The sequence below is a fragment of the Culicoides brevitarsis genome, chromosome 2 (genome assembly GCF_036172545.1).
Source record: "Culicoides brevitarsis isolate CSIRO-B50_1 chromosome 2, AGI_CSIRO_Cbre_v1, whole genome shotgun sequence".
Classification (NCBI taxonomy): Eukaryota; Metazoa; Arthropoda; class Insecta; order Diptera; family Ceratopogonidae; genus Culicoides; species Culicoides brevitarsis.
This window is the reverse complement of record NC_087086.1, coordinates 18,326,162-18,340,798: the sequence shown is the minus strand read 5'-3', so window position 1 is coordinate 18,340,798 and position 14,637 is coordinate 18,326,162. Positions and strand designations below refer to the sequence as shown.

Genomic DNA, 14,637 nt, shown 5'->3' with positions numbered 1-14,637 from the left:
AAAAGCTAATTAACACATTCACCCATTCAACAGATACTTCATTAAAACAATTTCGTACCGTGTCAACGCTACTTAATGAAAATGAGCATATCGCACACAGAACAACTTGTATAGAACAACTGAGCAAATATACCGAAAGAGAGACCTTTCGACGTACAACGCGTTCGGGCGATGGATGAAGTGACTTTAACATTCAAGCTTACATTTCAGTCTATAATCCGATTTCGTTGAGTAAACATTCTGAGGGAGTGATTAAAACAATAAAAAAATATTTTACAAAAGGAGACAAAAAAAAAAATAAATTAATATTTTGAAACAAAAATAAGCGGCAACCACTGAGCTGCGTTGAGAAAAGTTCTTCAGAAAGAAAGTTTGCTCTCAAATAATTATTTGTGATCAGTTCGAAAGGAAAAACAGACAGCATCTTTATTTATTATTATTTAATAAATATAAATAAATAATAAGTTATAGTAAACATTTTCCATTGAATATACATTGGGAGGAAGCAGCAGAAAACGAAGAAGCATGTGAAGAAAGAAAAAGAAAGTTTACTAAACAATCATTAAAGTAAATAAAAATAAAATAAAATAATTAAAAGACAATTTTTCAAAGTGAACGGTGATAAAACCGCAAAAATAAATAAATATAATAAAAAATTCAACTAAATTCTTAGGATGATATACAAAAATAAATAAAAAGAGTGAAAATAATTTCAAGTGATAAAGTAATAAAAATAAATATATTTAGATACAGAAACATATAAAAATATTGAGAATTTGAAAAAAAAATTGAGAGAAATTATATCAAAAGTAAGTGTGAGAGGATAAAAGTATAAAAAACTTATCAAATAAACGACCGACGGCATGTTATATGAATGATTTTTCATTTCATTTTTTATTGTTTCAATCTTTTTATTTTTATTCAATCTTTTCAATTATTAAAATATTTTATCCTCGTATTACATTTTATAAAATTACCTAATTACAAATAATTAATTAATTAATATTATTTCCAATTTTTATTAATAACTTTATTAAATAATTTTTAAACGGTTTTATCGCTTAAAAATTAATTTTTTATAAGTTTATTTAAATTGATTAATTCAAAAAAAAAATATTACCGACTTATTTAAAATTACTTTGAATATATAATTTTAATAATATTGCTATTTTACTTTATTAAAAAAATAATAAAAAAAAAATTAAATTAATATTATTAAATTGTTGAAAAAATTAATATTTTAAATTTATTTAAACTTAAAAAAATTCAAAAAATATATTTTTTTGAATTTATTATTGGACAAAATAAATTTGTCAAAAAATTTATTTTAAATAAATTAATTTTATTTATTATTTTTAAGATTTTATTGAAAATATTCGTTTTAATTATGATTTAAAAATAAATAAATTTTTATTCGTTAAAAAATTATTCTATTAAGTTAAAAAATTTTTGTTCCTTAAAAAATTATGTTGACTCATTCAATTTTCAAGCTAAGCTTATTCAGTAGAGCTCACGTGACATTAATGAATATCTGGATGGATGAAATATCATCTGTTAGAATGATAAGAAGTCATTTCCTGCAATTAAAGAGCTGCAGGAATTCATAACAAACTGAATTCTTCAGAAATTTTAGCTCAACGAATATTTTTCATTCATTAATTTTATAAGAAATGATAAAAAAAAATAAAATTTTATTAAATTCAAATGAAAAATCATTCATAAAACATTTTTTCGGAGTAATTAAAAAAAAAATAATAAAAAAAAATTATTTTAGTGTTATCAACAGTGGATATGACACCGTCAGACAACCAACTTTCCCAACATCTCTCCACATATTCCGATCAAAAGTGGCCAATTGTAAGTAAAAATTCCATTTCTCACCTAATTGTCGTCATCAATTTAATGCTCAATTAAACGTAAAATAATACATTTAGGAAACCGTGTTAAGGAAATTAATAAAACAAAAATATCTTTGAAACATTTCCGATGTGTCAACATTTAATTGATACATTTCTACTCAACTGTACGGCAAAAAGAACATTTTTTCGTCGTAAAATGCGTTTATTTTCTAATTCATCTTTGCCACCACTTTTCTCCATGTATGCGAGTACGGCGCGCGACACACGAAAAAAAATTCACTGGGCAGCTGTTGATGATATATCAAAATGCGTTACATTTCTGTTAAATCCAATATTCAATGTTATTAACTTTCATAAAAGTCATGGGAGATTTGATATTCTCGTCTTTGTCTAATTTTTTTTTCTTCTAAAATGCCAAACTAGCTGACTTGACTCCCACACAGACAAAAAAAATCAAGTATCCGCCTGAAAATTCAGCAATTCCTTTGAAAAAAATTAAAAAAAAAACGTTTAGACTTTAATCACAATATTGGTGTCACATTTCTGCTGATCCTCACTTTCGGTCGAGTCTTTTTACGTAAGAGACGTTGAATTTTTCCATTGGCAGCAAATTAAAAATGTGTCATACGAAAGCTTCAGAATTTTTTTGCTGATTTGTTTGGATTAAAAATAAATTTAAAAAAATACTGTAAAATTAAATTGTACGGATAAAAAAAAGAGAATTATTGAGAAAGGGTAGCGAATTTCGTGTTTGGCGGTCTTACCTTTGAAATAATAAACCGAAATTCAGTTAGTTTTAAGTTCGCGTTTTCAATAAAGAAAAAGAAAATTTTTTGATGAGTAAGGTTTACCGTTTAGTTAGTAGGTTAGAGTCAGTTAATGAGAAGCATCGAGTTACGAGCTACTTTATTTACTAAAAGAATGCCGATTATGAGCACGATTAATTTTAAAACGTGAAGAATTTTTAAAGAAAATTTCATAAAAAATATTATTAATTTATTAAAACTTATTAATTTTTAAAATTTATTAAAATAAAAAAATAAATTTTGATTATTTTTTAAGTTAAAAAAAAATTTAAAAAATATTTAATTTAAATATTATAAAAAAAATATAAATAAATTAATTTTTAAACCAATCTAAATTTTAATTGAAATTAAGTAAAAATAAAAAAAAATAATTTTTTTTTATATTTTAATTTTGTCCATAAAAATATATAATTTTAAAAACAAAATTATTATCTATAAAAATTAAAAATTTTTCTAAAAATTTAAATTTTACCTCGAATTTTTCTTAATAAAATATTTCAATTGTTTTCAAACATTCATTTCATTCGTCAAATATTTCAAACAAATCTCAATTGAATAGAATTTAACAATTTTATTAATTTAATTTTTTTTTAAATTATTAAAAATTATTAAATATTAATTAATTATTAAAGTTATTTCGTTATGAATTTATTAAGTGTACAATAATTATAATTAAACATAAAAGTTAAAAAATATTTCCAACATTTTTTTCTCATAAAAAAATAAAAAATAAGAAGAAAAAAAAAATAAGAAGAAAAAAATAAAATTAATTAAAATTTAATGATAATTATTTGACAAAAATTCACCCATAAAAAGCAAAAACTTTTAAAAATTCTCATCTGATAAGAATAAAATCATAAAAATCGATTGTCTTTCGTTCCCCATTCACGTGATCTCCTCACAGCAGAATGCAATTACGAATGTTTATAAACTTCCATTTATTCTTATTTATGATATTTTTTATTTGCATTCCTCGTAGAAATTTAAAGTTTTAAATGCTTTTCTATTCTCGGCAATTCTTTCTTCATTTTTTTTCTTGATTTTATTGATGCTGAGGTCTAATTAAATTTTGATTTATGACAAAACAGGCCATAAAACACACACATTTTTAATCATGTAACGTGCGCGACATAATTATAACTTTTTTTTTATTTTTTGAATTTACGTCACTTATAGGCGATCAATCCCGTTTTCGCTGGCTGTCCATTGCGGGACATCCTACGACGACGACGAAACGATCGAACGATTTAATTGGCGTGACGGCGAAAGGCGCAATAATAATTGAATTTTGGAGGAACAGCTCGTAAAAGAGTCGTTTCGATCGTAAATGTCATCGTCAACTGCTGTTTGTTCTGCGGACATTTTTCTTACAAATTTATAATAGCGATCAATTTGTTAATAGCGAAAGATGTGAAAACCACATTTGACACTTTTTCTTTGATCGTTGTCGCATGTGTGGGCCGTTAATAATTGAATTATTCCCTTTGGGAGTCCTTTTTCCGTGGAAAATCGAGTTTTTTTTAGAGGAGACTCGAGTCAACAATTTATCACGAATTAATCCACGAAGAATTTTCGTGTCATACATAAGTTAAGTCGAGTCGTCAAAACAATAGCAAGGCAATTAATTTTCGCGCCGCGCACACAATTGCCTGTCATCGTGGTGCAACGCACAAAACAAATGGAACAGCGATAAATATCTCTTTCTCTCACACTTTTCACATTGCACTCCGTTGAAAAGGTGCTCGAGGTCTTCTCCGTGGACGGTGTCTTAAATCTTTTTGCAAGAAAATTAATCACGAAACAATTTTCCACTACTTTTTTTGTCTTGCTTGATGAAAAAGACACATAAATCGGTGACGAAGCTGCAGATATTTATTTAAATGTGTTAAATGTGAAATAATAAACAATGTCGTTAATCAAAAAGTTCGCATCACTCGCAAACGAGTTAACTCAAATGGACCTTTAATTCATAATGAAATATTTATTTGTTATTTCTTGATATAATTACTTGTTAAGTGTCGCTTTGGTGCGTTGATAAATGCATGCCGATGCCATTTTATGGCATGTTGTGAGAAAGGAGTGTCGTTAAGTGTCACTAGAGTTCCATGAAAAATTCATAAGGGGACAAAAAAAATTTTTAAAGTGCACTTTTATGTAAATGGAAATTTTTAAAATTTTTATTTTTCCAGGAAAGACAGGTGAACAAAAAAAATCTAAAAAAATATTTTTTTTTTATTTTTTGTAGGGACTTCTCAACATGACGAAGCTGAAACAAGAAAATTATTCACCAGTCAGTCACATGGGTAAGTCATAAATACACAATTTATGATCATCATATATATTTATTTTGCAAAAAAAAAATTGGATTACTTGTACTTCAATTAATTTACGGCGTAATAGAGATGTGAAGAGACGAATGGATGTCTGTAGATAGACAAAGATGACCAATTTGGTTGACCTTTTCTTCGAGATTTTGAGCGACGCGCGGATGTCGAGACGAGAGAAATCATTAAAATTTTGCACGACGTTTGCACGGAAATTCGTTTGAACTGCGCTAAATTTGTTTCTTTTCTAAGAATTTGAAATATTTTAGGGTTTTAAAATTTTATAGAGTAAAATAAAAATTAAATAAATTTTTTAAATAATTTCAAATTAAATATTAAAAAATTTGAAAATTAAATGAAAAAAAAACATTATTTAATAAAATTTAATTATTTACTTTAATTTTTATTTTTTCGATTTAAAATTCTTAAAAAATTCCGTAAAACAGTTCATTTTAAAGGAAATTAATAAGCTTTAATTAAAATAATTAAAAATGCGCTTAAATATTAATTGAGCAATTAAGAGAGTTAGATGATAATTTTTCATCTTTATTTTTTAGCAAAAGTCACGTTCCTGATTAAAATTTGAATTTATGATGAAAGTTTTTTTTCCGTAGCCCATCATAAAATCAATTTTATTTTTTTTTAAAGATTTTTTTTTAAATATACCTAATATAAAATTATTTAAGATATAATTTTTAAAAATTATGAAAATTTTAAAATAACAAATATAAAAATAATTAAAATATTTTAAAATAATTTTTCTTAAATTTCTAATTTTTTTTTAATTTCTCATATTTCTTTAAATTATTCAAATTTTATTAAAATTATTCAAATTAAAAAAAAATATATCATAATATATTTAAAAAAATTAAATTAAATTTCGATTAAAATTAAAAAAATTAATTTACTTAAATTTTTATTAAAAAATATTTTTTTATTATTATTTTATTTTTTTAAATTTATTAAAAAATTTATTTCTTTTAATTTTAATATATTTTCGATTTCTTCGAGGAAGTCCCGAAAATATTTTCTCAACTCCATTCCGCCTAAAAAGTCGTTGAGAATCTAAGGTTAAAAATATTCCAAACGTAATTTACTCGCGCATATACACAAGCAGATTGCCTGATAACCTGATAAGAACTTTGCCGATGATGAATTAATTGCTGATATTTCATATTTATTTCCTCTCTCTCTTCCCAATCAGCATCTCGTCAAATCGAAAATCGTTTGTCGTTTTGTCTTCTCTCCTGTCTCGCCACACACAAAACGCACTGCGCGAGACAATGATATAACTTGTAAATTGTTTCATCATCGTCTCTTATCAACATTTATTCACATGAATGGGACTCAACTGTCGAACACAAAAAAAAAACTAACAAACCAGCACACAACCTAATAAAAATTTGCAGATTTGACAAAAAAATCGAGTTAGTTTTTTTTTTAGTTTGAATAATAAAAAAAAAATTGTTTATTTTTAATTTTTTTTTTTATAAATACTGACGGACTGACTAATAAACGATGACAAATAACTGTATTAATGGGTCAAATGTTAGTTTTGAAAAAAAGAAAACAGAAGCATCGATTGTTTATAAAAAAAATATATCAAACGAAATTTTTTCTAACATTGACTTTGTTCTGTTTCTAGTTCAAAGTTACGAGGGTTTGAAGACGGCGACTGTGATAGAACGTGTGCAACAACATCCCCTGCACCATCACATTCAGCATCAACAGCAATTGCAGCATCCGCATGAACAATCGCCTCCATTGCAACATCCATCGCAGCAGCAACAACAACAACAACAACAGCAGCAGTCACACGTGAAAATCGTTTCTGTCGACGAAAACAGCGGGAATGGCAACAACATGGAAATGACAAACAATAATATAATCATCGACGACAGAAATAACGGGAGTAATAGTAATAATTCGGCAGCATCGCCAACAATTAGCAGCTCGCCGTCAGAGAGAAATAATAAATATGCAAAGCCGCCATATAGTTATGTTGCGTTGATTGCAATGGCGATACAGGTGAGTCGATTTTTTTTTCGTTTTTTGAAAAATTATTTTATGAGAATAATTTCAAATTTTTAACACTTTTAACAAATCTAATTCTATAAAATTAAAATAAGTTTTAAAAATTTTTATTTAAAAGTATAAACACTCTTACTTAAATTTTAAATTAATTAAAAAAAAAATAAATAAATAAATAATAACAAAAAAATTAAATAAAAAAAAATATTAATACGTAATGTTGTAAGAGTGATTTAGGAATCGAAATTATTTTGAATAATTTTAATTTTTAAAGGCTTAAGTTTTATTTTTACAAAAAAAAAAAAAAAAAAATTGGTAGGAAAATTGTATAATTTGTAACACTTGTAAAAACTCAAAATTATTGAAAAGAATTTTTTTAATGATTTTTATTGTCAAAATCTTATAAATATTTAAAATTTAATTTATTTTTTAAAACTTTTATTTTCAGTTTTAAACATTTTTATATAAATTTTTAATTATTTTTCAATAATAATAATAATAAAAAAAAATATAATAATGTTGTTGTAAGAGTTTTAGTTGTTTTTTCGGAAATAATTTGAACAATTTTAATTTTAAATTTTAGCGAAAAAAAAAATTTTTGTTGTCAAACGAGGAAAAATAAATTATTTAAAAAAAAAAATAAAAAAAAAATTACTTTACAACTACAAAGAGATATTAACTACCTAAAAAATAAAAAAAAAAATATATTTTTTAAATCTTTGAAAATATAAATACTTTAATGAAAAATATAATTATAATTATTTTATAAATAAATATTAAATAAAATTATAAAATATTCATAGTTTATTGATTAAAATTTTTATTATTTTTTTTAATCATTTTTGATGTTTTTTATAATTTTTTTAAATTTTCAAAGATTTAAAAAAAATTCTATTTGTAATTTTAAAATAATATTTTTATAACGTTCGACTACAAAAACCTTTTTTTTCGATAAAATAAATTTTAAGCCTTTTAAAAATTAAAATTATTCAAAACACTTCCGAAAAATCACGTAAAACTCTTAAAATAATAAAATTTAAGCCTTTTCAATTTTTATTCTCGTACTTTTTGTTAAGAAAAAATCTTTAAAAAATGTTCATAAATTACCTTTCGTCAAGTATTTCCTCGATTTCCATTTTAATCCCACTTTTTCAAATTAATTACCTCAAAAAATTCCGTGCAACCTAATCAATTTTATACGAAAATAAATTTTGTCGTTGAAAGTGAAAACTATAAAAATGCAACATCAATTACCATAAAGAATCCTCATTAAAAATAATTCGAATTTTTTCACTTTTTTTTCTGTCGTTCAGACGTGCTTCGAGATGATCTCCGAAGATTTTTTCTTTTTCTTCATTTTTACGGAACGAAAAGTGAAAAATTATTATCATACCGTTTACACAAGTTCCTCGAAAAGAAAAAAAAATGTAAAAATAAACATCTTTAATCCAAGTGTATTACTGTGTTCGTCGTTTATTATAAATTAAAACTTTTTTTTTCGGTCTGAGTCTTTTTTTTTCGAGTCTCCGACAAAAGTTTATTATCTCTGAGTTTTTTTCGTGTATCATTTTCATAAATTTATTTTATTTTTACGAATATTTTCTTTTGTCGTTGTTGTTATTGTTGACAATTGTCAGGAACGACAGATAATCAGCCAGATCCGTGAAAAATAGCGTGAAAATTGATGGCCGAGATTAAAAAGATGTCGTTGTAATTAAACAAAAATAACAAATATGGGCTTATTTTCCACTGAATTATCCCTTAATTGCAGCCCGAGTTTTAATTTATGACCCACTATCAATAATAAAGATGTCAGAAAAATATAATTTTACTACCTTTGTGGAAAGTGTCGAAAGTAGTTGTTGTAGAAAAAAGTGTTAAAAGTCTTGAGAGACCTCTCGATCGTAAAATTTTTAATGACTTTTTAATATTTGTGTCTTCATTTCAGAACTCACCAGCGAAACGGGCGACATTAAGTGAAATTTATACATTTATCACCAATAAATTTCCGTATTTTGAGAAGAACAAAAAGGGATGGCAGAACTCGATTCGTCACAATTTGAGCTTGAACGAGTGTTTTGTGAAAATTCCGCGCGAAGGAGGTGGCGAACGTAAAGGAAATTATTGGACGTTAGGTAATATTTGCTAAAAAAATATTTTTTTCTTGAAATTTATTTTTTTAAAATTCATCTTAGTAGACGCCCAATACGAAGACATGTTCGAAAATGGCAATTATCGTCGACGTCGTCGGATGAAGCGTCCCTACCGAACGGGAGCTCATTTCTCCAAGATGTTCGCTGACCCCTATGGCAACGCCAATTTCGGACATCGCACAGTTTTTGCTCAAGCTCCGTACCAAACGTATCCTCGTTACGATGCTGCAGGATGGATGGCACCAACACAGTTATCCACATATCCTCCATGTCCCTCGAGAACGAGTTATTCCTATGCCGCATCTCCGATTCAGCAATCGGCAGTTCCGACAATCAACACATACGGCAACATGACCAACGCATTAGGTAAGGAATTTGCGAGGAGCACTGAGGATCACAAAAATTGGGTAAATAATTAATTTTTATTTGATTTTTTTTTGTAACACGAATAGAAATCGTGCCGGGAAATACTTCACCGACATGTTCAAGGCGATACGAGACAACGCCCTACCCCTATTGGGATTCCACGTGTAAGAAAATTAACCAAAATTTTTTGCTTTGAACTGAAAAAATAGTAAAATTATTGTTTTTTGTAGCAATTCCATTACCATCCGTGATCAAGGAAGAAACTGTGAACCAAATGAGCGTGACATCGACCTCGACGCAGGATAATTATCCGAAATCTTTTGTGCCACAAGCTTAACAAAGCGTTAATCATCGATTGAATGACAAATTTTTAGATTTTAAGGATTTTAATCTTATTAGGAAATTTAGAAAATAAAATTAGGGAGCGTCGTTTTGTATAAAAAACCAAAGAAAAGTGAGGAAAATTATTCGAATGAGTTGTAAAAAAGAAAGAAAATTTGAGAAATAATAGAAGAATAGATTGAATTTATAAATAAATTTAAATTAATGCATTTTTAGCGCATTTCATATAGTTATAGGTATTTAGACAAAATTAAATAATAATAAAAAAAAATGTTTCGATCAAAAAATAATTTTAAATTTAAATAATTTATTTACTTTCCGTCCAATATTATAAAATAATTTTATTATTTTAAATAAAAAAATATTATTTTTATTTTTATAAATAAAAAAAAACATTTGAAAAATATATAATAAGTTAAAGAATAAACAAATAATTATTTTAAAATGTTATATTGATTTAATTTTATACAAAACTGTATTTATAATTATTTAATATAATTTTAATAAAAAAAAAACAATATAAAAAAATTAGAAAAATAATTAAATATCAATATAACTGTATAGAATAATCGGACAAAAATTGTACTTACGAATTAATAAAATTAATCAAATAAATATAAATGTACTATAAAAGGGTTTAAAACATATTTTATTAATTTTTATTTTTTTTATATTTCTTTTAAAATAATTTCTAACGGAAACTAATCTGCTGATAAATCAAAGAATATAAAAATTTAATCAATACTATTAAAAAAGATTATACGTAAAAATATTGGAAAATTCTATGAATGAAATTCTTATCAGTATTCTTATCAGTAAAAATTATTGCGATCATGTGCAAGTTATTAGAAATGCGACTCGGTTTTAGAGTTCATCAGATGGCCAAAAATCAGTTCGCTCCGGATCAGGTTGAAATTTAAAAATTACTTGTTTGCATTGTTTCACTGTGCCATCTCTCGCTCTCCATATCACGGCAATATTAATTGCTCCAACCAACGCATCATCTCTCACCGGAAACGAATGTCCAACCCATGCATGCCATTCAATATAATCGCCGTCACTGAAATTTCTCACCCAATCTGCCATTTCCCTTTCAAATCGTCGCCACTCACCTCCCATGTTACTTGATCCTGCTTGCGGAAAAAAGTTCCAATATGTGTTCGGTCCGCCCAGAGAATCCGCCAAAATATGTCCCCGCTGAAGATTGTTATTTTGCACAAATCCAAATGCCTCAAAATATTCGCGAAACTCCACAGTTGATGGCATCGGAAGACGAACTTGGGTGTTTCGCGTGATGCGTGCTCTTAGAATGAGCGGGTAAATTTGGTTGTTTTTTGCTCGGTAATAAACGATTTCTTCCAATGTGCATGATGTCAATCGATTTTGTGACAAGCTTTGACGGTTTCGATTCGCTTCTTGAAGTTGTTGCATTATAAATGCTCGTCCTCCATGTTGAGAAATTTGATTTCCGCGTAGAGTTTCTACAATATTGAGATCAGCCAAGTCTGTGACGAATGGAATGAAATTTCGATTACGGCTAAGGTTGTCTCTCAACATATTAGAGAGATCTTCATAGGAAAAATAGTTAAATTGTCTATTTTGCCGAGTCCAATCCTGTAAAATACAGAAAAAAATATTTTTGTATATGAAAATAAATTAAAAAATTAAAATAAAAGTTACTTCACAAGAAAAGGAAGAAGAATCTTGACCCATCACTGTAAAGAAGTAGAAAATCTTGAAGTAAGAAAATTGTCTTAGATGAAAGCTGGTTGGAATGAAACTGAAAAATATTAGTGCTTCCACTTACCTTTATAAAGCTTTTTTTTAATCAATTAAAGATAACAAATTGTTGCGATATAAATAGCAAAACAAAGAAAACTGCTTTTTTATGTACGGCTTCTTATCAAAATACGCAATAAGATCTTGGAATCCACGAATGAGTCATCAATATTTATCTAATTAACAATTTAAAGATTATATTAACTCACATTTGTATTGAAAAGTATTGTTTATTTTTATTTTCTAATAAAAAAAAAACACAAAAACAATTTGGATTGAATTTAGCAGATTTAAATTTAGGGAAATTAGTTTTATGAAATTCGGAGTCTTTAAGATTGTTCAAATATTGTACGTGTTAGCAAAAGTTTTACATATTTGATGTTAAACAAGTATTTTTAACATATTTCAATAGTATTTTTAAAAAAATTTTGATCATTTTGAAAATTTTCTACCTTATAAAATTTTTATAGATATTTAAAAAAAAATCAAAATTAAGTACCTTGAATTAGAAAAGCAAATTCGAATTGTAGCATATGTTTGGTCCTTTTGTTTTCCGATGTTTAGTTCATGAGAGATATCCATTCTTCATTATATTCATAAAAATTACATAAAAGACCAGTAAATTAACAAAAAAGCCGATTTTTTATTGATTTGCCCCCCCCCTCTCAGAGCCTTTTGATAGCTCTCTGGATCCGCCCTTGAATGAAATCCAGAAAAAAATTTTTTTTTGAAAAATTTTAATTTTTTTTTTAAATTTCTCGGCTATAAAAATAAGGATACTTTTTTGTCCAAAAAACGTCATTTTTTCGCCATTTTTCCCAACTTTGAGCCGTGGGCTCTTGAGTTTTTTGTTCAAGTCGGGAAATTTTACGCCTCAATTCGTAATGTTTGGAATGTTTACTATCATTTAGCACCCATCCGCCTTTGATTCAGACAATTTTTCGACGTTTTTAGGCCGGCATTTCACAAAATGGGTCCTTTTTTTGCGGTAAAAACAAAGTAGTATATGGAACATATACTACAAAAATTGATTTAGGTAATAATTTTTTTTATTATAAATAAGCTTGGCAAAAATATGCGTTTAAAATAGCGTTTTAGGCACCTAAAATATGAATTTAAAATTGTAAAATATGCGAAAAATATGCACTTATGGACAAAATATGCAATTTTATGCAATTAAAAATGCTATTTTGGTTCAAAATAAATATTTTTTTCAAAAATCAAAGTAATAGCATCTTAAAGTTTTAAAATTAAACTTATTTGACCAATTTATTCTAAAAATCACTTAATATTGACAAAAAATCATCAAACAATTTTTTTTCATAATTAGGCCGTTCCAAATTTTTTCCGATGTTTTTGTCCCAAAACATTTTTTTTTAAAATGGGGGGGGGGCAAAATAAAAAAAAAAAGTTTTGAAATACTGTTTCATACAAAATGACAAAATTTTAACAAATGTTGGTCTTTTATGAATATTTTAGATGTTTTTATGGTATCTACATTGAGATTTGATGATTTAAAATTGATCTGAAAGTATTTCAAGTTAAAAATTTTAACAAAAAAAATTTCATAAAAATAACTGTCAAAAAATTTTGAAAAATAATTTTTTTGAAACAAATTTTAAAGAAGAAATTCATGTTAAAATACGATTTTGAGCACAAAAAAATTTAAAAATTGAAAATATTTTAAAAAAATTTCGAAAATTCCTTGAAAAAGTAAGGAAAAGGACCAAAAAATGGTCAATTTTGATGAAATTTTTAACTTTTTTTTTTATTTTGCCCCATTGGATTTTTGGCTTTTGAAATGGGGCAGGGGACAAAAACATAGAAAAAAATTTGGAGCGGCCTTATTTATTTTTAAAAATGCAGATTTTGGAAGAATTTTAAATTTCAAAAAATTCTAAATGAAAAAATTTCAAATGCCAAAAAATTGGTCAAAAATTATAACTAAAATTATAATTTGTGTAAAAATTTTTCAAAAAACTTTTTATTTGGCTTAAAAAATTTGAAAAATATTCAAAAATATGCTCAAATTATGAATTTATTGTCAAAATATGAACTAAAAGTCAAAATATGTAAAATATGCAGAATGAAGTTGGGCTCAAAAGACTCGAAATTTTATGAAACGGATTTCCTTATATTTAGTTTTTCGATTAAAAACTAAAAAAAATATTAGTGTTCGGCACATGCTGCATGTAAAAAAACCATGCATGCATGTAGCATATATGTCGACATGCATGCTGCATGCATGCAACATACTCATAAATTTCAATAGTCCGAATTTCAGTTTTTTAGAGGAAAAATATTTTTCTTTTTACACTAAATTAAAAATGAATCGATAAATTAATAAAGAATTAAACAAAATAATTTCCAAAATTTATCAAAAAGTAAAATAAAATAAATAAACATTTTTTAAAAATTCATTTTTATCATTCATTTTTAAATCTTTTTTCAAATTTCAGTAATTTTTACTATTACGTAGCTTAAAAAATCAGTAAAGTATCTATTTTCGTTAAACTAATATTTAAAATCTAATTTTTTTTTTCATTGAAACTTTTTCATTATTAATAGAAAAAAATGTCAAATTCTTTTTGAAATCTTAAAACTTTTGTTCAAAATATATAAAAAATCTTAAAAAATTATATGTCGTAATGTTTTTAAGAGCTACTCAATCCAAAACATTTGACTTTTATTGCATTGGTCTTTAATAGTTACTATAAAAGTAAAAATATTTTATTATTTTTTTTTTCTTTAAAAAACTAATTTTATTCAAAATATTTTTATTATAATATTTTACATGTCGACATGTAAATTTTATGCTACATGCATGTCGACATATATGCTGCATGCATGCATGCCGACATGTATATAGGGAGAACACTAAAAAATATGCATTTGCATATTTTTGCCAAGCTTAATTATAAATAATACAATTTTGATTAATTTAATAGATTTAACTTAATTTAATTAATTAATCTTC

At 25.7% G+C, this 14,637-nt stretch overlaps 2 protein-coding genes across 3 annotated transcripts; one reads left to right on the top strand and one right to left on the bottom strand.

Moving 5' to 3' along the window:
- The first annotated feature begins 240 nt into the window (after positions 1 to 240).
- On the top strand, positions 241 to 10,200 carry LOC134830866 (forkhead box protein L2-like). 2 transcript variants are annotated; one of them, XM_063844471.1, is made up of 8 exons: positions 241 to 809; positions 1,775 to 1,857; positions 4,911 to 4,968; positions 6,635 to 7,017; positions 8,969 to 9,155; positions 9,219 to 9,539; positions 9,626 to 9,703; positions 9,770 to 10,200. In XM_063844471.1, coding segments are annotated over exons 1-8 (1,218 nt in total). In that variant the 5' UTR covers positions 241 to 808; the 3' UTR covers positions 9,877 to 10,200. The 2 variants fall into 2 exon arrangements, with proteins under 2 accessions (XP_063700541.1, XP_063700540.1); XM_063844470.1 differs by having other exon boundaries at positions 9,216 to 9,539.
- A 299-nt stretch (positions 10,201 to 10,499) lies between these two features.
- LOC134831346 (uncharacterized) lies at positions 10,500 to 11,642 on the bottom strand. Its single transcript, XM_063845063.1, has 2 exons — positions 11,562 to 11,642; positions 10,500 to 11,495 (listed from the first exon to the last, which is right to left on the bottom strand). The coding sequence occupies exons 1-2, from the start codon at positions 11,592 to 11,594 to the stop codon at positions 10,746 to 10,748; spliced, it is 783 nt and encodes a 260-aa protein (XP_063701133.1). The 5' UTR covers positions 11,595 to 11,642; the 3' UTR covers positions 10,500 to 10,745.
- Between the last annotated feature and the right edge of the window lie 2,995 nt (positions 11,643 to 14,637).

Bases quoted from the DNA above. Each gene is read 5' to 3' on its own strand.
- LOC134831346 (XM_063845063.1), bottom strand. From the start codon at position 11,594: ATGGGTCAAGATTCTTCTTCCTTTTCTTGTGAA. The intron at 11,496-11,561 runs GTAACTTTTATT...TGTATTTTACAG, and splicing joins CTTCTTCCTTTTCTTGTGAA to GATTGGACTCGGCAAAATAG.
- LOC134830866 (XM_063844470.1), top strand. The intron at 4,969-6,634 runs GTAAGTCATAAA...TTCTGTTTCTAG, and splicing joins TTCACCAGTCAGTCACATGG to TTCAAAGTTACGAGGGTTTG. The intron at 7,018-8,968 runs GTGAGTCGATTT...TCTTCATTTCAG, and splicing joins TGATTGCAATGGCGATACAG to AACTCACCAGCGAAACGGGC.